This window comes from Macaca thibetana, chromosome 8, assembly GCF_024542745.1.
Source record: "Macaca thibetana thibetana isolate TM-01 chromosome 8, ASM2454274v1, whole genome shotgun sequence".
NCBI lineage: Eukaryota > Metazoa > Chordata > Mammalia > Primates > Cercopithecidae > Macaca > Macaca thibetana.
The window spans coordinates 12325359-12346455 of record NC_065585.1 but is presented as its reverse complement, the minus strand read 5'-3'; the positions used below and the strand labels follow the sequence as shown (position 1 = coordinate 12346455).

The following is a 21097-nucleotide window of genomic DNA, read 5'->3' as shown; positions in this document are numbered from 1 at the left end:
AATGGCTTATTGTTTTCACCATGTATTTTTAAGGTAGTGTTAATCTACATTGTTCATTGCTTAATTTTATTAACCTATTTTGCTTATATTTGTTAATGTAAACCATGAATTAAATTCATTTGATGTTGTGAAATTTTTAGTTGCTTGGACTAGGGATTAAAGGTATTTTGAGTAAGTCTGAACTGGTAGTCTATTTGACAAAGCTTAGTGGTCTCAGCAGATTCACTTTGTAGAGATATTTGTATTTATTTTAAAATATTTGTCTTAAAAACATTTTGATTGTGAAAATTAAAATGTTAGGACCACTTTATACTTCCTTACACCTTTTTTTTTATAATAAGCATTTTTAGTTAAAAATGCAATAGTAAAATATATTTAACAACAAACTAACACAGGAAAAATAAATATTTGCACCTCAGAGGAATGATACCAAACAAAGACCTAGGATGTTGTATGGGGAGATAAATTAATATGGAGTTTTGACTGTTAATGCTTTACCTTGGTCAATGGAGCTCTTTTCTTCTTCATCAGTATTATTAAGCTGTTGTGATAAATTGCTATCTGAACTTCAGTAGCTTTAGAAAATAATAAAAATCATACCTTTCTTGATTTCTATGAGATTGACTATAATTTGAATGGTACATTCATCCTAATAAGGAATAGCAATTTGGTAGGTGGGAATACACTATTTTTAGTCTTTGTAGAATTGCAAGATAGCATTTTTCCCTTCTTTTATAGTCCTTTGTATTATGGGAAAGAGATGGAATGCAACATTTGAGCCCTAAAATACTAAGGTAGCATGTCATGTAGTATTCCGTATCTGCCATAGGTTTCCTCTGCTATTTTAGATTTTAACTCCTGTAAAAATATATCCTTGGAATACCTGTTATTGAATGTGCTTCCTATTTTTATGAGAGGTTGTACAATCTAACTCATTCGATTATTAAATTTGATAACCTACCATGTTGAGCTATCATGTAAATATTGTTCTCTCTATATTTATGTTTGGTTACATGTGAAAATAGCTTTGAAAATGTGACACATATTTTTATTAGTGTAATTACATTTTAATTAATTTTTAATACTTCACATGTTTTGTGTTTTTCCTTTGGAGGATTGGATAGCTTTAGTCAAAGCAGCTGCTGCAGCTGCAGCCAAGAACAAAACAGGGAGTAAACCTCGAACCAGCGCTAACAGCAATAAAGATAAGGATAAAGATGAGAGAAAGTGGTTTAAAGTACCTTCAAAGAAGGAAGAAACTTCAGCTTGTATAGCCACACCAGACGTAGAGAAGAAGGAAGATCTGCCTACATCTAGTGAAACATTTGGTACAAAATACATTCTTACGTTAATTCCTTATGACACTGGTAAACTCATGTAGTAAAGTCAAATCCCTTGGCCCCTTTGATTTTGAATGTATAATTAAATTTTTAAGCTTTTTTCCCTAGCATAATATGATGGCTAACTTTTCTAGCATTTTACAGATAGGCCTGAAAATTAATAGTCTAGTTTGGGTTACTTGATACTGGATGCCCTCAGTATTCTTGAATAGAAATAGGTTGAGCTTTTGATTTGTAACTTCTTGATAGCAGGTTTTTGTTTGAAATTTTTTCTTTTGTGTTTTTTCTTCAACCTTTTATATGCTTCTGTATATGCTTCATATGTAATACGGAAAAAGCAGTAAGTCATTTTCTTACTGCTTTAAGAATAACTGCTTTAGTTGTCTTTTATTTCTAACATACTAGTCTGGAGGGATTTGTGTTTTTCAAAGGTCTGTATCAAGTAGTAGATTTAAAAAACTAATGTGAAAAACATTTTTACTATTTTGCTATTAAAAAATCATGTGTTTTAATTTTGGATTCTAGATAAACTCTCATATATGTGTTCTATTAAAAGTAGGACTTCATGTAGAGAACGTTCCAAAGATGGTCTTTCCACAGCCAGAGAGCACATTATCAAACAAGAGGAAAAATAATCAAGGCAACTCATTTCAGGCAAAGAGAGCTCGACTTAACAAGATTACTGGTAAACTACAATGATTTTTTTTTGGGGGGGGTGGGAAATGGAAGGTTTAATTTTAGAGTAATTTATTTTTAATGAAGTAAAATGGTTTTGGTTTAGTGTCATAGACCTGTTAACATAGACAGTTACTTTCTGGTTCTTCAAAGTCAGCGTCTTTCAACACTGTCAGCTTTTTCTGTTGTAAAATGTGAAAAATAGCACGTATCTTCTACCTACCTCACAGGGATGTTGTGAGGGTTGATAAGGATGAATGCTACAAAACTCAGTCATTTTTTAAATTACATTGGTGATAATAGTTTCTAGAAGAATTATTTTGTCAACTATGGTGACACAATTTCTGAGGTTTTAAATGTTTTTATACATTCGTATACTTGACCAGTCTTACTTAAGGATGGTGCCATATATAGTTGGAAAGATGACTGACTTACATTTACTTCCTAAATCTGTTAATTTCTGAATTTCTGATGTGAAAGTATTTCTGTAAGTTTCTTGTTGTTTTTTTAATTTCTACTCTTCAGGTTGGTCACTAGCATCTGGGCTTATTTCCGTATGATTTCTTGTAGTTTAGTTTAGGAAATAGCCGTGCTAGGCTGTTACAAAACACTGAAAATTCTAGCCTGGTTAGTGTTCATGGAAGAGGGGATTGAAGGATTAGAATTGGGGCCAGTCATACTACATCCTGCCGTTTTCATGGTCTATTCAGCCTGGTAATTCTAGTCTTCAAAAGAAATTGTGAACATATTTACCTTTTCTGAGTAAATGTTAAAAGGGGAATTTAAATACTTTCATGATTTAGTCATATGTTCTTATTATGAGGACAGAACCTTTTTTTAGTGCCTTTGGCCTAATTAAGCTGTATAAACCTTTGTTGGCTTCAACTTGAAGAAGCTTGATTTCATGGTCAGATTTAGGAATAAATGTAAACTGAACATTTTGACCATTTTCTGAAGAAAGGAAGCTAACTGAAAGGTGACTCTGGAGCTGAGGGTTGTTTAGAACCACTGTTTTATTTATATTGTTCATCTAGGTGATTATAATTGGTTTCAGCAGGTGAGAATATTTAGTCTCTTGCCATTTGTATATATTATTTTCATGCCTGTGTCTGACAAAGGACATATTTGGCCCCAGGAGAGGAAATATTTTAAATCAATTAACCCGTTATACCTTTTCCTTGTAAACTATTAACCTTGGAGAAAGCCAAATGTTCTCTAAGTGATTGTTCTTATGGCATGAGACTTCAGTTTTGCCTTAAAATATGGAACCCAGTGCTATGTGCTGGGCAGAAGTGGAGTAGTATTTCTAACTCCTGTGATACAAAGATTGAAACAGCACTGTTGGAGGAGTCGAGATCAAAGAAGACGGAGGTGACGCTGACATGATACAACTGCCAGCTTTCCAGCATCATGGTTTTTTTTTCCTTCAATTTGGATAACTTGCTTTTAATAGTTTCAGTCAATATACTCTTACATATGCCTTATTGGGAGATTCAAGCTCAACGTTTAAAGAAGTAAAAAAACAAAAAAACTGCAACAGAAAAACTCAGCTGAGCCCACAATGATGCATTATTTCTCTATGGCCTTGAAAAGACAGTAGTGGGGAAAGAAAGTACCATTTTACCATGTGCCTCAAGTTTGTAATACTGGTTGCTTAGTAACACCCTTCCCTTCCATGGAGGGATTTTCTCTTCACTTTCCCTCGGGGGTCTCAGATGAATAAGTTATAGTTTGACAGCAGCAGCAAAGCATAAGATTTTATGAATGTGAAGCCATTACTATCTTTTTATTTACTCAGAAAATTTAAGTGTGTGATAATCTTTTTAATAGTTCATCTTTCTACATCTATTTCTGATTTCATGTTGCAACTATGTCATGCAAAAAGACCATAGATATTGTAAGATTGTCTTCAGTAGTTGAAATTCAGGCTTGCCTTTGTACAGTAAATTTCATTTATAGGTTATAAAGATAAATGAGAACTAATATAGTAATTTTGTTATGGCATTATGGTATATTTTAAATTTATCAAGCTCATCTGTATGTGTCTTTTTGTCCTTTACTACTGAGAGGATTGGGGCTGGGATCATGGCAGCCTGCTCTGATGTATTTCTCTCCACTCTATTTTGTTATTTTTTAAAAGAGTTCTACCTTAAATAAGTGGACCAGCTATTGGATAACTTTAATTCATATATTTATCATTCTTTCTATTCACTTTGCCACATACATACCATGTGATGATTTTAAACCCGATTTATATATAGAGAATGTTACAAGGATGGCTTTTTTCAAAGATTCCAAGTAGGTAGACATTGAAAATATAGTTGCACAGTATATGGAATATGTATATATGTATATACATATATACATATATATTTCCATATATACACATATACATATTTCATATATGTGCATATATACCTATTCCATATACTGTGCAATAGATGCACACACACACACACAACTTCCTGGTTCATATTTTTCATTATGTAATGTACCTTATTGATAGCTATTGTTTTATGGCTTATGCATACTGATTTGAAATAAATGATTTTACTTAGAAAATTAGTAGTCCATACTTTTGGGACAAAGTTGCAAACAAATTGAATTTGAGTAGACTACACTGCAGATTATCGAGGGACCAAAGGAGAAAGACATCAGCAGTTAGTGCATGGTCTCTTTCTAATAGGCTCTAAGAGTTTCTGGAATTTCAGCTAGCTTAGGTGTGTTTTTGTAACTTAAGGAATTTAAAAAGTTTAAAAAATCCTGAAATTTGAATTGACCAGTAGTATGTTATTGATAATAATATCAAGAATATTTGATTCTTAGTTCCAGCAAGAAGATTGTGTTTTGAAATACCTGGATGAAAAGTAGACCAAGAATTTAACCACTTTGCTCTTTCTTTGTTTCCCTTTCCCATTCCAGGGAGCTCTGGGCTCTGTTCTACTTATTTCTGTTGGCAGGAAAAGACCAGCTGTGTATTTTTTATGGCTAATATAGAATATTGGAAAGTTGTAACTTTGTTGGTGGGTGGAACTGATGACTGTTTGATATTCTTCTTTTACCTAAATTTAAATAATTTCTTGAAGGAGCATAATGCATTCTTACTGGGCAATTTTATCCCATAGGTATATTCTTCTAGAAGAGGGCCTGTTAGTAATACATTGATAATTAATAGGTACTTGCTGATAATTTCCTTTCAGTTAATTCTTTTCATTTTCTGTGGCTAGTGCATTTTTTCCTGGAATATTAGCAGGTTAAGGTAACAGATTTTGGACTGCCTCTGAAGGCGGAAGTAGTCAGAGTTGTCTCTTCAAGTACCTATTTTATTATTTGTTCCATTTTGTTGTTTATATTTAATAACTCTTTTGTAAGTTGATGTGAATGTAAAGCATGAAAAAACTTTATTAATCATATTTGGGCTTTTAAATTCTCTAGATAACCAAGTATGCATTTTAAAATCTGATTTTAAGTAGTTTTTCTGAAATCTCATTACTTTTTATGAACACATTACAATACTTTATTTTTCCTTCTCAAACCATTAATGGAAAGGGATTTTAATAAACTGGATCTGTAATATCCTAATGTAAATCCGTATGTTATGGGTGAATTATTTTGTTTCTTTTATTACTTGTGGTACCTTATTTTCAGTTTTTTAGTTTGTGATCTGTTTCATCTATTGAGTATTAAAAACTATTTCTACCACCTATATGAAAGGAAAGAAAGTAAAAGATATAATTATATAAATATATTAAATAGCAAAATTTTCCTGTTTGAATAGTCCTTAGAAAAAGAACTCTACTCAGTTTCCTGCAAAAGAACAACTTGATTTTCTAATTATTTTTATTTCAATAGTTTGTTGGGCCTTAAGAATATTAGCTGGAGAATAAAAACCTAATGAATGTGACTTTAAATGTTAAATAAATATTCAGTATGTTCAGAATATAATTAGGATTGAAGCTGTTTTTGTAAAATTGTTTATATACAGTTGATGTGGTGTGAGACTGTAACAAACTATGTAGTTTTTTTGGTTTTTGCTTTTTTTTTTTTTTTTTAAATCTCAAACTGGTACAAATACCAGGGTTTTGTTGTTGTTGTTTTCTACTTATTTTTAAATATAGATATGGGATCTTGCTATATTGCCCAAGCTGGTCTCAAACTCCTGGGCTCAAGCAACCCACCCAGCTCGGCCTCCCAAATGTGTAAGATTACAGGCATGAGCCACTGCGCCAGACCTTAAATACCAGTTTTAATACTAATCATAGATGTATCAAAATCATTGTCTTACACTCAGCCTTTTTTATTTTAAAGTACATTCTGAGTACTAGGTACCTTTTGCCTAATTTAGAATTTGCTCGAGTACTACTTTAAGAATATAATTTTATTATTTATCTATTTATTTATTTATTTATTTAGAGACAGAGTATCACGCTGTCCCCCAGGATAAAGTGCAGTGGTGCCATCTCGGCTCACTGCAGCCTTCACCTCCCAGGTTCAAGTGATTCTCGTGCCTCAGCCTCCCAAACTGGGATTACAGGTGTGTGCCACCACACCCAGCTAATTTTTGTATTTTTAGTAGAGACGGGGTTTCACCGTGTTGGCCAGGCTGGTCTCAAACTCCTGACCTTAGGTGATCCTCCCATCTCAGCCTCCCAAAGTGCTGGGATTACAGGCGTGAGGCACCGTGCTGGGCCCAAGAATATAATTTTAATATGTGAATTCCTACCTTGATCACTTAACTTCTTTAGGGTAGCTATCTGATAAAGTCAAGACATGTTGCCTCATGGATACCTCTACATCATACTGTGTTTGAGGGGGCACCATTTTTCTCCTGTTAAATATGTTGTGGACAGCTTCTGTAATGTATGTAGTATAATTGCTGTAGTCAGTTTACTATTAAGTTGTCAGCTGTTAAACATGCTTCCTTTGGAGCGAAGTTTGTGTGTGGCCAACTTTGAAATGACTCAAAAAATGATTTTTAGTGACCTTTCATGAGCAGCGTGACCATAAACAAAAACAAATACTTGTTCTAGGCTTATAAACTGGGCTTCATTGAAGGTAACTGACAACTTTGAAATGACACAGAAATGAATTTTGGTGACTTTTTATGAGCAGGGTGGCCTTAAACAAAGCTTATAAACTAGACTTCATTGAAGGTATCTGACAGGCTTAGCAAATAATTTTAACCAAGTAAATGCCTATATTTTATTAAAGCAGAGTTTTAATGTCTTGGGATTCAAATTGATACAGTTATATATTACAATAAAATATTCTGTCTTTTTTTTGGGGGGAGGTGACGAAGTCTCACTCTGTCACCTAGGGTGGAGTGCAGTGGCGGGATCTCGGCTCACTGCAACTTCTGCCTCCTGGGTTTCAGTGATTCTCCTGCCTCAGCCTCCTGAGTAACTTGAATTACAGGCGCCTGCCACCGAGCTGGCTAATTTTTGTATTTTTAGTAGAGACGGGGTTTCACCACGTTGGCCAGGCTGGTCTTGCTCTTGATCTCAAGTGATCTACCTGCCTCAGCCTCCCAAAGTGCTGGAATTACAGGCATAAGCCACCGCATTGGCCTATTCTGTCTTTTAAATTTGAGAATTAGTGACATACATAGAAGAAAACTGGGACTTCTAAAAATTTTTGTCATTTATAGACAAAATGACAAAATAAACTATAATGTTAAGTTCAGATGTTCTAGGAAGGACACACACTTTTTTCCCCTTAATATAAAATAGATCCATCTCTGTGTTTAAACTCTTATAAGAAGATGAGGTACAATTGGGCACACATAAAGCGTAGATTAAAAGGATCTGAATGAACTTAAGAATTGGTAGCTTTTTTAGCTACTAAAACAACATAAAATCTTATTTTATGTTCTAGATGTTTGGAAGGATTTCTTCTTATTCTGTTTTTATAGTTGTATAGACAAAACCTGTATTATAAGTATTAGCAACCTGAGCAACGTTAATCTGGACATGAAGACATAGAATTTTAACTTTTTACAGAATAAATGTATGTGTGCAAGTGTGTGTTTTTGGTGATTTCATTGAGTAATATTAAAACCCACACAACTGGGTAAACAACTCTTAAGTTCTGATTCAGTCCCTTGGCTTATTATTAAGCATATTTATATTTTCGAAAAGAAAACATTTGAGACTACTTCCTATATATTAAAAAGTATAGGAAATTTCAACTGCTAAGATTTTTGAAAAGTTAATTAGGGTGTAAATCAGTATTTTTTCTAATAAGCAATTTCTGTACAATTTTTCTCAAGGTTTGTTGGCATCCAAAGCTGTTGGGGTGGATGGTGCTGAAAAAAAGGAAGACTACAATGAAACAGCTCCAATGCTGGAGCAGGTATGAAATGGTAGCATTTGATTTTTTTCAGGGTTCCCACTGGAATGATCACGGAGCTCTAATATCTACGTAATTGAAATTCCCCTTTTGATCAGATATGGGAATAGGAAGCTAATTAATTGATGATATATTTTTAACTCTGCCTTCTCCAAGGTATACAGATAACTACAGACTTCATTAGTGTTTGATTTCATAGACTGACATTAAAGCCTTTGTCTCCAAAATTTGAAGGCCTGGAGACAGGCATCCCAGGGTATAAGCTTCCAGCTGGATCACCTTTAACTAGCTTACAAAAAGACCCTTACACAAATACTTTCCATTTGTGAGTTAAAACAGGGTTTTTTGACATCTAATAAAACTTCTTTTGTAAGAAGTTTCTTTTATATTGTAACAATTGGTGTTGTTAGACTGACTATGTGTTTTATGAATTGATCAATGAGCCATACATTTTTGCTAGGATGTATATTTTAATAACTACAAAAAAAGAGAGTTTAAAAAACTATTAAGGGTCTGTCTTTAAACCACCTAATAGAGGAATTTAAAAGTGAAGGTTGCAGTTGCTAGATTTTGCCTTGGCTACCTTCAGATTCCCACAATACTTGTACATAATGAACTGTGCATGCTTTTACATTCTCTAAGGGCTTAACTTCTTAGGCACTGTAAGACTATAAGAACGCAGTAATAGCCATAACTGGATTTCCTTGGTTCTCCTGTTTTAAAATCTGAGCCTTAATGTAGTTTTAATATATCCTTTTTGTATTACTTTTCTTTATTAGTAGCCTAATAAAGAAGTCTTTAAAATGAGTATCTTTTGCTCTCCTCTAGATGCGTTTTAAAAGCTATTCCAAATTTAATTGATATTGTATTGAGTTTTTCAGGGTTATTTTAGGCCTGATTTGATAACAATGCGTTGTTTTGGTGCCTCCATTAATGTTGTATTAAATCAATGGGTCTTTTAAATTGATTAATATGTCATTGAATCATACCTTCTGATTTTCTGTGATCATCAAACGGTTAAGTCTTTGCCGTTATTGTCAATATATCAACCAAATTTTAAATAACTTTTTTTACTGTGTATTACTATATTCAACGTCCCAGATATAACAATATTTTGTATTTTCACCACTGTTTATGGTATTCTCAGAATGCGATAAATCAGGGACTTGGGTAATAAAATGTTTCTGGAAAATTCATTACAATGTCAATCTTTGATTATGCACAATCCTGCTGAGGTGAATGTGATTGTGAAAAGTACTTATTAAATGTGGAAGTTAGTGTAGAGGGCAGTACCTATCTTAGAGAAAAGTACAGAAAACCACGTTTTGAAATTGAATTTAAAAAAGAAAGAAAGGAAAATGGTGTAACTCGGCTGTTTCTATTTTCATAATTTAAAAATTTTGAGAGTCCTTGCCAGTTTTGTAACAAAGAGACCAACAATCATTAATGAAAACCTTGTAAATTATTTTAGATTTTAAGGAACACCACGCCATTCCCTCATTTTCTATTTGTCATTCAGGTTGACTTCAATGTGAAAATGTTTTGTAACCAAACACTTATTTTTATCCTATGTGTTAGCCTCGCTTCATAGTTAAAAAGCCGAGTTATAAAGCTTTTAATTATATCTCAATTGGTATCAGCAATAGACCTAAAGGAGAGGTATTGATTGTTACTAACCTCTGTTTCCTAATGAGTTGAAGTAATGTCACTCATGACATCGACTGATAACAGGCCTGTAGTCAAAACTTACTGTGCTAATGGACTTATTTATATTTTTAAAAAATTCAAACTCTGTGGTCTTGAACCCCAATTCTCAGCTTATTAATTATAGATTATTGTATTAGGGATATTTCATGTTATATTTACTTTTGGATAAAACTTGCATTAGATGCATAATAACTCAGTAAGTTTTAAAAACAATGTTAATTTTTCCTTGTTTAGAAGTTAAGCACCTTATCAAGATATTAAGTTTTAAAATCTTGTTTTATAACTTTGTAACTTGAGAGTAATGGATGCTGTAGTGATGTCTTTCACATATGTGAAGATGAACAATAAAATTGTTTATTTACAAGTAATGGCTCTAATTACTTTTCTGGCAACACCTTTTATGATAAGGTTAGGAATACTATCCATTTGTGAAGTACCTTTTCAAATAATTAATCTGCACTTATACACATTTATAATGAGTAAATCCAATCAGAGAAATGATGACAACTGAATGAATGGGACACTTGACACCAGGCCTTTTATATGGTATGTCCAACATGCTGTCTGTAGAGCATTCAAGGTGCCCTACTTAATACCAAATACGCACTTTTCTTCCCCAGCAAAATTTGACTTGTGTCTCAGTGGGAACAGAATTATTTATTTATTTATTTAGTCCCCAGAAAATGATCTTTCATACTCCAGAGAACTGCAGACAGTAGACCTGATAGTTATTCTCCACAAGATACGAAAGTAAAAAGATTTCTTGGGGACAAGCACGTTGTTTATGGTGCTAGCAATTTGACTGTTTATAAAGGCCTATGGTAGAATCGATTTTCAAAAAATGCATATTATATATTTTGCTCTCAGATAAGTGTATCAGAAAGAGATAGAGGTATTGCAGCACCATAGATTACAAATTCATCCAATGTAGCTATTTTCTCTTGTTTTGAAAAATGGACACATTCACACATATTTTAACATATGTAGGAAATTTTACAGCCAAATGAATAAAAATATTCTTTTATGAAAGAACTGACAAAGTTCTAATTTTTTTTTAAAAGTATCAGTTGGCAGGAAGAAGGTAAAAACTCTCATCTAAGAATGCGACGTATTTTGTTTTTAAATCCAATGTTTTTAACTTACACTTTATCTCTTTGGTTTTTTTTTGTTGTTGTTGCTTGTTTTGTATTGTTTTTTAGTCTTTTAACTCTATATTGCTGGTGGCTCTGATTTCATGATGCATTGTGCTTATGAAACTCTAGCTTTCAGCGCTAAAATGAGTTAAAGATAATGTTTTGTTAATTTGGTCATTGTTTTCCTGTTCAGATCTTTCTTTAAAGGGAAACTGTCTACTTAGACCTTCACATTCAACTTAATAAAAGAAATGATTTTATAAGAAAACATCTAAAGTCAAAAGCTTAAATTAAGTATTCCTCTAATCCTTTAAAACATGAAGATGCTGTTTATTTTTCGAATTATTGTCATTGGCAATTATGGTTCCTAAAGGGGTATGTTTCTATTTAATACTGAAAATATTTGTCCAGTAAGATAACATTTTATATTCTGAAAATATTACAAATAATATATTTTAAAAAATGAATTTAGACTGAAAGTTGACAGCATCCCTTTAAAGACAGCCTATTCAACTTTTAGTTAATAATTTGTGGGGTTCTTTTTGGTTTTTCATTTGTAATAGAAATGTTATATGTTGCTTAACAATGTTTCTGGATACTAAAGTTGCTTAACAGTCAAAATAGAATACAAGAACAAAAATGAAGAAGCCAAAATAAAAATATCAATTTTTTATTATTTATTCAGGCGATTTCACCTAAACCTCAAAGTCAGAAAAAAAATGAAGCTGACATTAGCAGTTCTGCCAACACTCAGAAACCTGCACTGTTATCCTCAACTTTGTCTTCAGGGAAGGCTCGCAGCAAGAAATGCAAACATGAATCTGGAGATTCTTCTGGGTGTATAAAACCCCCTAAATCACCACTTTCCCCAGAATTAATACAAGTCGAGGATTTGACGCTTGTATCTCAGCTTTCTTCTTCAGTGATAAATAAAACTAGTGAGCACAGATTTTTAAAAAATAGTTATTTGTCCTATAAGATACATTAGAAACAGTTTGATTGTAGTTATATTGTATTTTTATGAAGTTGCTTTTTAAAAACTCAGGTGGATATGATAGGGAAGGCTTGAAACTATTCCAGGGGCAAAAACCATAGACATTTCTTACTGATTTATTGCTTAGAGACTACTGCTGGTTGAGAATCCTTACCATTTAATAACACAGATTCCACTGTAGTTTGACTCTCCTCAACTAATAATCTGAGCATACTGAGAGGCCTGATTCATTACAAAAAAAAGAGAAAGTTATAAAAAGACCCAGCATAGCTATTTTTACTTAAGACTATTCCTGTGGATTTTTTTTGTCCTCACTTGTCTATAACTTCCCTCTGCAATACATTTTATTCATTCTTATAATATTTGTAGTCTAGACTTCAGTTTAATCTTTTTAATGAAAGAAAAATGCCTCTGTGATTATATTTTTTAACGATTTTACTGTTTCAGTACTACTAATTTTTCAAGAATTAGCGCAGTCTTTTTCAAAATCACCTTTCACATGGGTATATCTATCTATCTCCCTATATATCTATATATATAAATAATACAAGATTTGTGTTGACCCTGAGTTTCTCATATTAGTTTAGTATTCTAAGTTGGAGACACGAATAACAGTTATTTGAAGTCAGTAGGTAAATGATGCTTTTTTTTGCTCTTTATGCGACAAATGAAATACATGATCAGTTGAGTGAATATGACACGTTTCCTCATGAACTATTCCATATTGTGCCTTCCAGAATAATCAAAGATGTTCGCATTCAGAAGACTTTTATCAGACATATTAACCTCTTTTCCTTCAGTTGCCATATTTTCTACTGAATCATTTTTTCATTTTGATCTGGTTTTGCTTTTTTGTTTTGTTCTTTGTAATAGGTGGAAAGAATGGGAACATAATTCAGTTGTTTTCCTAATAAGCTTCATTTCATTATGACATCATGAAATAGTGTCAGTAGTCACTAGAATGTCATATGACATTAACAAACATTTTATTTTGGAAATTATATCTTGGTATTATAACCACAATATGGCAGTTAAATTTTACTCTTTTATATTTTTTAGTTATCAACATGTCTTTTTTGTTTTCATTGTAAAATTACTCTTAAATACCCAAACATCAGTCTTTTTAGACTGTTCTTATTTCCTCTTTCTAAATTAACATGAATATATTGGCATATATAATCTTGCCTATTCTAGTCAAATGTTTATATGCCATGTAGAGAGACGATATCTAAAAGTGTAAAAGACATTTCCAAATATTTATATTATATTGCTAGAAGGTGCCTAAATTACTTACCAAGTTGTTTAAAAAACCCAAGTACACAATGTCATAATCTTAAATATCGTCATTATTTGCTCACAATAAGTACACAAAGTTGTTTTTGTTCAATTTTTTTTTAATGAATCAGGCCCAGACATGTTTGTAAAACTCCATTTGGGGGGATGATGATGGGATAAAATTATTTACATTAGTGTAAAGTAAATCACTAACTCTATAATGTTATATCATCTGTGTCCCTGCCTTTTTTTCCCTTAGAGTTGCTCGATTTGCATTGTAGCAAAAGGAATATATATATATATATTTTTCCTTATCTTTTGCTGTAAAGAGACTATTTTCCCGAAGGAAAAATGGCAATTTACACAACGATCTGCAATTAGAGAAATTAACTGTAGTCTGTCAGTTGGAGCTACTTGAAATTAATGTTCCATTTTATTTTCTCAGTTCTAGTAGAGTGTAGATTTTAGAATTTTTGATTGACTCATTTTGAATGAGGTCACGATTTTCGCCTTTGATTACCTTTGAAACATGCCATTCCTTGTGGATATCTTGTAACAACATCAGAGGGAAGAATATGAATCATTTTTTCCCATTTATCTCCTTAAATATTATAAGATGCTCCTGGTATGTATCTGCTTCGTGAACATTGAAGATCTTTTTCTAGGTCCTCCACAGCCTGTGAATCCCCCTAGACCTTTCAAGCATAGTGAGCGGAGAAGAAGATCTCAGCGTTTAGCCACCTTACCCATGCCTGATGATTCTGTAGAAAAGGTTTCTTCTCCCTCTCCAGCCACTGATGGGAAAGTTTTCTCCATCAGTTCTCAAAATCAGCAAGAATCTTCAGTACCAGAGGGTAATGTATATTGATTTCCTATAGAACCAAACATAAAAGAAGATAAAGAAAAAACTAAGAGATAAAGATTATTAAAATATTAAGACATTTCTGCTCTTATATCTTCTGGAGTTATAAGCACTTCACTTATTCTACAAATATTTATTGAGTGCCTTCTTTGTGCCAGGCACTGTTTAAATTATGTAACACTTTAATTCACAGTGATAGTAACTGAGCCATTTTATCTGTGTTAATATTATATTACACTCTTTATTTTGTGTAGTGCCTGATGTTGCACATTTGCCACTTGAGAAGCTGGGACCCTGTCTCCCTCTTGACTTAAGTCGTGGTTCAGAAGTTACAGCACCAGTAGCCTCAGATTCCTCTTACCATAATGAATGTCCCAGAGCAGAAAAAGAGGATACACAGATGCTTCCAAATTCTTCTTCCAAAGCAATAGCTGATGGAAGAGGAGCTCCAGCAGCAGCAGGTAAAAGAAAAAAAATAAAGGCTCTTTTAAGTAGATGAGTAGCTAGGCTTGCAGTTATTAGGTATCAACATTTTGAGGTTTAACTACGTTATTTTGATTCCTATATAATTCCTTTTCATAAATACTTTAACATTTATAGGAGAGTTTCTTCTCTGTTTTAAAGGTCTTTTGTGTGATCTTGTTACAATCATATGCCCTGGACATACGTACTTCTTACATTGTTACTTGATCTATTTCCTTCTCCCTGCTTCTTCTTTATATATCCTTATTTTTACTAAATATAAATTATTAGAGCCAAGTGTAATTACAGGAATTCTTACTTTTAAAGCCAGGAAGTACTTAATGGGATCAGTACTTCGGTTTAAGGATTTTAACAGAATTTAATATTTAAGAAACACTGAACTATATGCCTGTGTCTTAAATATAATTCCATATTTTGGGGCAGATTCCTCCAAATTGAATCAAATTTGCTATAAAGTTATTTGAGGAGTATAATATGTAAAATCAGCCATCCTTAATAACAAATTTTTTGCATGATTTTATGATATTTATTGTAGTTCGAAAGCATTTGGATGTGTATTTTGCCAAGCTGATATTTTAAATCTAACAGTATATCGATTCATGTTTCCCTTATGTGGGTGCATTGTTTTATTTAGAAGTTTTTAAAAATTATAACCTGATCCAGAATACACATAATAAAAAAAGGCCAATACTATCTTACAGATGCACTTCTGGTAAATTACTGTTTGGAATTAGATGTTTGAAAGAAGTCTGAATTTAGTTTGTTGTGAGTTGGAGAAAAACGTAAAGCAGTTTGTTGATGCTTTACCAAGGGTGTTGGTGATCGTTGTGTTTACAGGCATCTTCCCTGAAACCACTTTATCCATTTTTTGGATGAAGCATAAAATGAAACTTACTCTTTTCTGGTGATGGTATGTGTTGAAATAAAATGATTGAAGTAACTTAAGAGACATATACTTGTTTTTATTACTTTTTGTATAAAGGTCGAAGTTACTTTGTACATGATAATTCTTTATCATGTTTAAAAAAATAAAATACCCAAGTCTGAATATTTGTAGATTTTGAAACATTTCCTGTAGTTTCTCAAATCAGATCTATTGTCGTTTGACTCTTGGTCTTTCCTTAATTGATTTTTCTTTTCCACTTTTCCACAAGATTTCTGAGTTATCATTGACCCATTGAGATACTTTTTTGGTAAAGGTCTTATTCAGTTCTTTTACGATCTGGCATTTGTTACTGTACTGAATATATGAAAAACATGTTAAAGTTGTAAGGTTGTATATCCATTGGGAAAATTATTTTCAGATGTACATGTGAAAATATTTACATTTTTCTTTAAAAGTATTCTAATAATAGTAACAGTATTGAAATATAGATCAATATAAGTAACTGTGTAATAACTAAGAGTCTTACATTAACAGATTGTATATCCTAAAATATCAAAATATCAATGTAGTGATTGTGCATGAAAGTCCTTGACTTAGATGATTTTGCTTCTAACCAGATTATTAACTTCCTCTTTTCAGAATTTTTAGCATATTTGTGGCACTATGGCTGACTACCTTAGAGGAAGGCACACGAATATTCTTTCCCTTTTTAAATATTAGCAGTAACTATTGGAAAAGTAAAATAAGATCGTTTTCTGGGAAAGTAAAAGGTAGAGAGGAGTTTAGCTATAATTTGAATTTGTGGAAGAGTAAGGATTTTCTGGGTGTAATGAGCTTAATAGTACAGTAGCTGTCAACTTTAATTGCTTATAGCAAGGAAATGCATAGTTTTAATTGTTAATTACTGAAGGTTTATTAGAGGATTGAACACAGTATTTGAATAGAGGGAGGTGAAATTCTAATTTGTTTCTGTGACCTCTTAATTTTTAGTTTTTGAGGAAAGTAGTAGAATTTAGGTCATGTTCTAACTGAACACCTTTTGATTACAATCTTGTGCCCCTGTCCCACTTGCATTGAAATTCTCAGTGGTCTCTATGTTTTTCTCCTTAACCTTTTTGTTATTTACCCTCTCTTGACCATTTTGCTGTATTTTTTATGCTTCTGTCTGTTCCCCAAGTCCTCTTAGATTTAGAGTCAAAGTACCAGGTTTTTATGTTTTTATTTCTTTGATACATATATACATATATGCACACACACATACATACACACACGTATGTTTGGTTGGTATCCATATTAATTATAAAAGAAAATTTTGTTACTGTTGAATTTTAAAACTGATAATTGAAAACATGCTTTACAGTTTGTCAGAGACATTTTCTGAGTTATTTTTGTCAAATTGAAACTCTTGGGGAGTTTAGAATGATGAGGGTGTTAGTTGCTAACTGTGAGATTGTTCGACATGGTTAGGTTTTTACTTTTGGGGGAGCAAGATAAATTCACACTGCTGAGTTTAGCAGTTGATGCTAAAGGATTGATGAGATTTGCAAATAGTCCAATTATTTTATACTACTGTTCTTAATTGTTTTCCAGTAGAGATAATGAACTTGGAATATTCTCTCTCTGTTCTTCTAGTGCGGTGGATGCCCACATGACTAGCCACTGTTAAGAATGCTATTGCTGCCTACATTACCAAACAAGTAATTGGTATCTTTGTAAAAATTGATGCCTTTGCTTTTATTTTACTATCAGGATTCTTTCTCACAGAGCCAGCCAATTTTAGATAAGGATACAGCCTCAGGAAATCTTAATTCTGTTAGTATCTGGGAGGATACAGTAAATCAAGTTTTTTGAAAAGTGGTCTTTTGAAAAATAAACTCGTGGTTCAGGTTCTCACAGGCACCTTGGGCCAACAGTTATCTGTTGCCCCTTGTCACACAATTCTCTTTAGGTAGGAAACACAGTGTGAACAGATACGGAATCTGCCCTCCAGAAACTTAGAGTCTAGAAGGGACACAAAGCTAGTAACTGAAATACAAATATTTAAAGCATGATATAAGTGCCTGAAGAGGTGTAAAGTACTCTTGGGTGTAAAGGAAGAAAAGGTTGCCCCAAGAGGCCTCTGGTAAAGCCTCTTAAAAACCCTGTAGAGACAAACCGTCTGCCTTCTCTTCTTGCTTCCTTGAAACTCAGTTTTTCATCTATATGATGAGATGATAGTAGATGATGTCTGTGGTCACTTTTGGCTCTACAGTCTTGATGTTTTACTTACCATTAATTAGGCATTTGATAGTCTATGTTTATTCAAAAAAAAGATTGTGATATATAATAGGATTATTTTCAGCTTAAAAACGTCAAAAAAAAAAAGTCAATTTAAGATAGCTTTAGAGATGATAACTTTTATTGTTTGTAACCACTGTGAAGACAAAATTGGGATTAGTAGGTTGTATGAATATAATTTTGAGCCATTTTAGTTACTCTTGTATTAAAAGAAATACCTTTAGTAACACATCTTTTTTTTTTTTTTTTTTTTTTTTAGCAAATTACTAAATAAATATCAAGGAGCATTTACCTGTTTTATTGCAGCATGTCTCAGTTAGCATGGATAGGAATGTTGGCTTGACGTGGCCATGCAGAGTGTACCTTTATGTAACGTCAGGATGTCCATGAGCAGGTCCCCTCAGTTTTCGGGTAGCATTCGATGAAATGCATTAGGCTTTGCTTCAGTGTCATTCAAAGTCATCTTAGTTTTTGAATGAAATGTAGATATAAGTAAATACATGTGTATAGGTTTATCATCATAGATAAGATAGTTGGACTCTTCTTAGTGAATCTTCTGTAGAGTGTTCATGAATTATATTATGGATTGGTTAATATAATACATTTTATCACCAGTGAAAAACAGAAGTAGGTCTTGGGATTGGTGTAAGTTGGTATGGCAAAATAGCATATTGTCAGTTCTACCTAGTCTGCCTGTGGCGGGTTTTGAAATGGCCTTCATTTTTATTCCAACACCTCACGTCAATTTTACATTTACTATTTGAAAGTCTTTTTGTTTTAAATTGTTTTTCAATTTATTTTCCAGATTTGTTCAAAACAAAACTACAATTGGAGACTCTGTTGCCTCCACCCTCATACCAAATGTTCATGGCTTCTACAGAGCCTGGGGTTTCCATGGAGAGTCTCAGGGATTGCCTCTCTTTTTAGCCACAAGAATCTGTAATGTTTAGCATACCAGAGGAGGCTTGAGAAATCACTCTACATTACTAGTTTTTGAGTTGTATGCAAGCAGGCATGGTTCAGAGATCTGCCTCTCTGACTTTAACTAGAGTAGCTCCATTTGTGTTTTGGTTTTTGTTGTTGCATTTTGCATTCAGCTGCCAGATAATATATATCTGTATCTATATCTATATATCTATATATATTTTTAATATATCTATATATTTTTTTTAAATGTTCTGTTGCTGAAATTTAGTTTAAAAATTACTATTCTACAAACTAATGTTCTGATACTTTGGTTACCAAATTCTGGCACGTGGTAAAATAAGGACGAGATAGTGAACTTCTTGTAAAACTAAACTTATTTTTCTTGTTGACTTCTGGAATGGTCTGTTTTATTTTCCTATTTGTGTGTAAGTATTTTTTAAAATCCTACTGTTGCATATACGAATATTTATTTTAATATCCTTACTTGAGTAAAACATTGACAACCCTTTATGAGTCCCCCAGTTTTACTTTTGAAATTTTGTCATTTATGAAATCGAATGGTTTGGAAACCACTAGAACATGTAAAAACTAAATCTAGAACTCACTCTCTGGACCCCACTCTGGGATTGGTTGCATCTCTTCCGCTGTGTTAATCTCTGTGTTTCTGGTGCGGTGGTTCATAACTGTTTTATTTGTCTGTCAAGTACCTAAGGGGTGCACACATTCCAGTCAGTAAAAGTAGCCTAGTAAGGCAGTTCCTTTAATCTTACTCCCTGTCCCCACTCCAGGAGATTCTAAACATCATTGCTCCACCTTTTCCCTAGAGATCCAGTGCTCCAGAGATGTAGGAGCCTAAGAGGCAATGATCACTGTTAGCAATATATCTGAATATATCTGCACTACCACTGAGGATTTGGAAAGCACATTCCTCATGATTTGCATTGTAAATGCTTTACTGTTTTCAAGGAAATTGCATAAAATTTATAAAGTTCTAATAGTGCAACAAGTAGTAAACAGAAGTAATGCATTTGTTCAGCAGTCTTGCTAATAAGAAAATTTAATTGTATTTCTCTTTGCTATGATATCCCTTTCATTTTTTCTGTCATAACAAATGGAGATTATCGGTGTTCTTATTTAGGTTTAAACTTGCTAGAGCCTTATTGGCACTTGATTTGAGTGGTATTTTTATATTTTTGTTATGTTTAAATGATAGAAAATATTTGAAGTAAGATGAGTGAAATATCAGCTTTTTTGATACTGTTGTAGAATGATCTTAAAAAATTGGTAAATGGTGACATTAAAGCATAATTTAGTAGACTAAAATTGTATTTTAAATGCACTGTAGTATTTTTCTTAGATTAACACTAGCCACAAATAGATATTAGCATTGGGAATGGTTGAATATGAATTGATTAAATGTACCTGTGTCAGCTGCACAGTAATTAAAAGGGCAATATTGGTTTAAAAATGAATTTTAGACTATTATTACCTATGTTTTATTGGAATATTTATTGAGATTGAATATTTTAATGTATAAGTATGTCTTTGTATTTTACATTTATATATAGAACAAAAATGGTTTGCAGAACAGTTTTATTTTGACTATTATCATTACCTAACAGTGCATTCATGATGTAGTTCAAAGGTACAAGTTTGTTTTAGGCACAAGAGCTTAAATATTAGTTTTAAAAATATATACAGATTGTTGAAAACCAGTATACTTTAATATGGAGTTTAATATTTCATTTTGATAATCCAGATAGCATTCATATCATAACTGTCACAGAAGTAGAAATGATGCCTGGAACTATTACTCAGATGAATTTCAGTATCTTTTGGATTGCCAAAGGCTATGGTGCTAGAGTAGACCTTTACTGATGGCCTAGTACAGTTAACTTTTTCTTTATGGTTAGACTCATATTTATGCTATTTCTGGAAATAGTGTAGTCTCAAATTATTACCCTATCACAAAAGAGAAAATGAAAAAAATTACATATTTACCCATCTTGGGACTACACATCTTACATATTTTGACTCACATAATCCTTATGACTGCATGAGGCATATAGACTTATTCCTGTTTGACAGATAAGGAAATGGAAGTACAGAGGCATTAAATGATGTTCTCAAGGCTGCAGAGCTAGTAAGTGGTGGAACCAGAAGTTGAACCTAAGTAGTTTGAATAACAAA

General features: G+C 32.6%; 1 protein-coding gene across 15 annotated transcripts in view; it reads left to right on the top strand.

The window, feature by feature from the left end:
- The window catches only part of PHF20L1 (PHD finger protein 20 like 1), a 72622-nt gene that overhangs the window by 27042 nt on the left and 24483 nt on the right, over positions 1-21097 (top strand). For 7 of the 15 annotated variants that reach the window (XR_007728275.1, XM_050801587.1, XM_050801580.1 and 4 more), the window contains 6 exons: positions 1115-1328; positions 1897-2025; positions 8284-8366; positions 11889-12141; positions 14138-14326; positions 14589-14795. Coding sequence is in view for 14 of the 15 variants with exons in the window: in XM_050801587.1 (XP_050657544.1) it covers positions 1115-1328; positions 1897-2025; positions 8284-8366; positions 11889-12141; positions 14138-14326; positions 14589-14795 (1075 nt within the window). In the remaining variant the exon portion in view is untranslated. Of the gene's footprint in view, positions 1-1114; positions 1329-1896; positions 2026-8283; positions 10439-11888; positions 12142-14137; positions 14327-14588; positions 14796-21097 lie in introns of those variants that run through there. The other 8 variants (XM_050801591.1, XM_050801589.1, XM_050801590.1 and 5 more) reach the window with 2 other exon arrangements.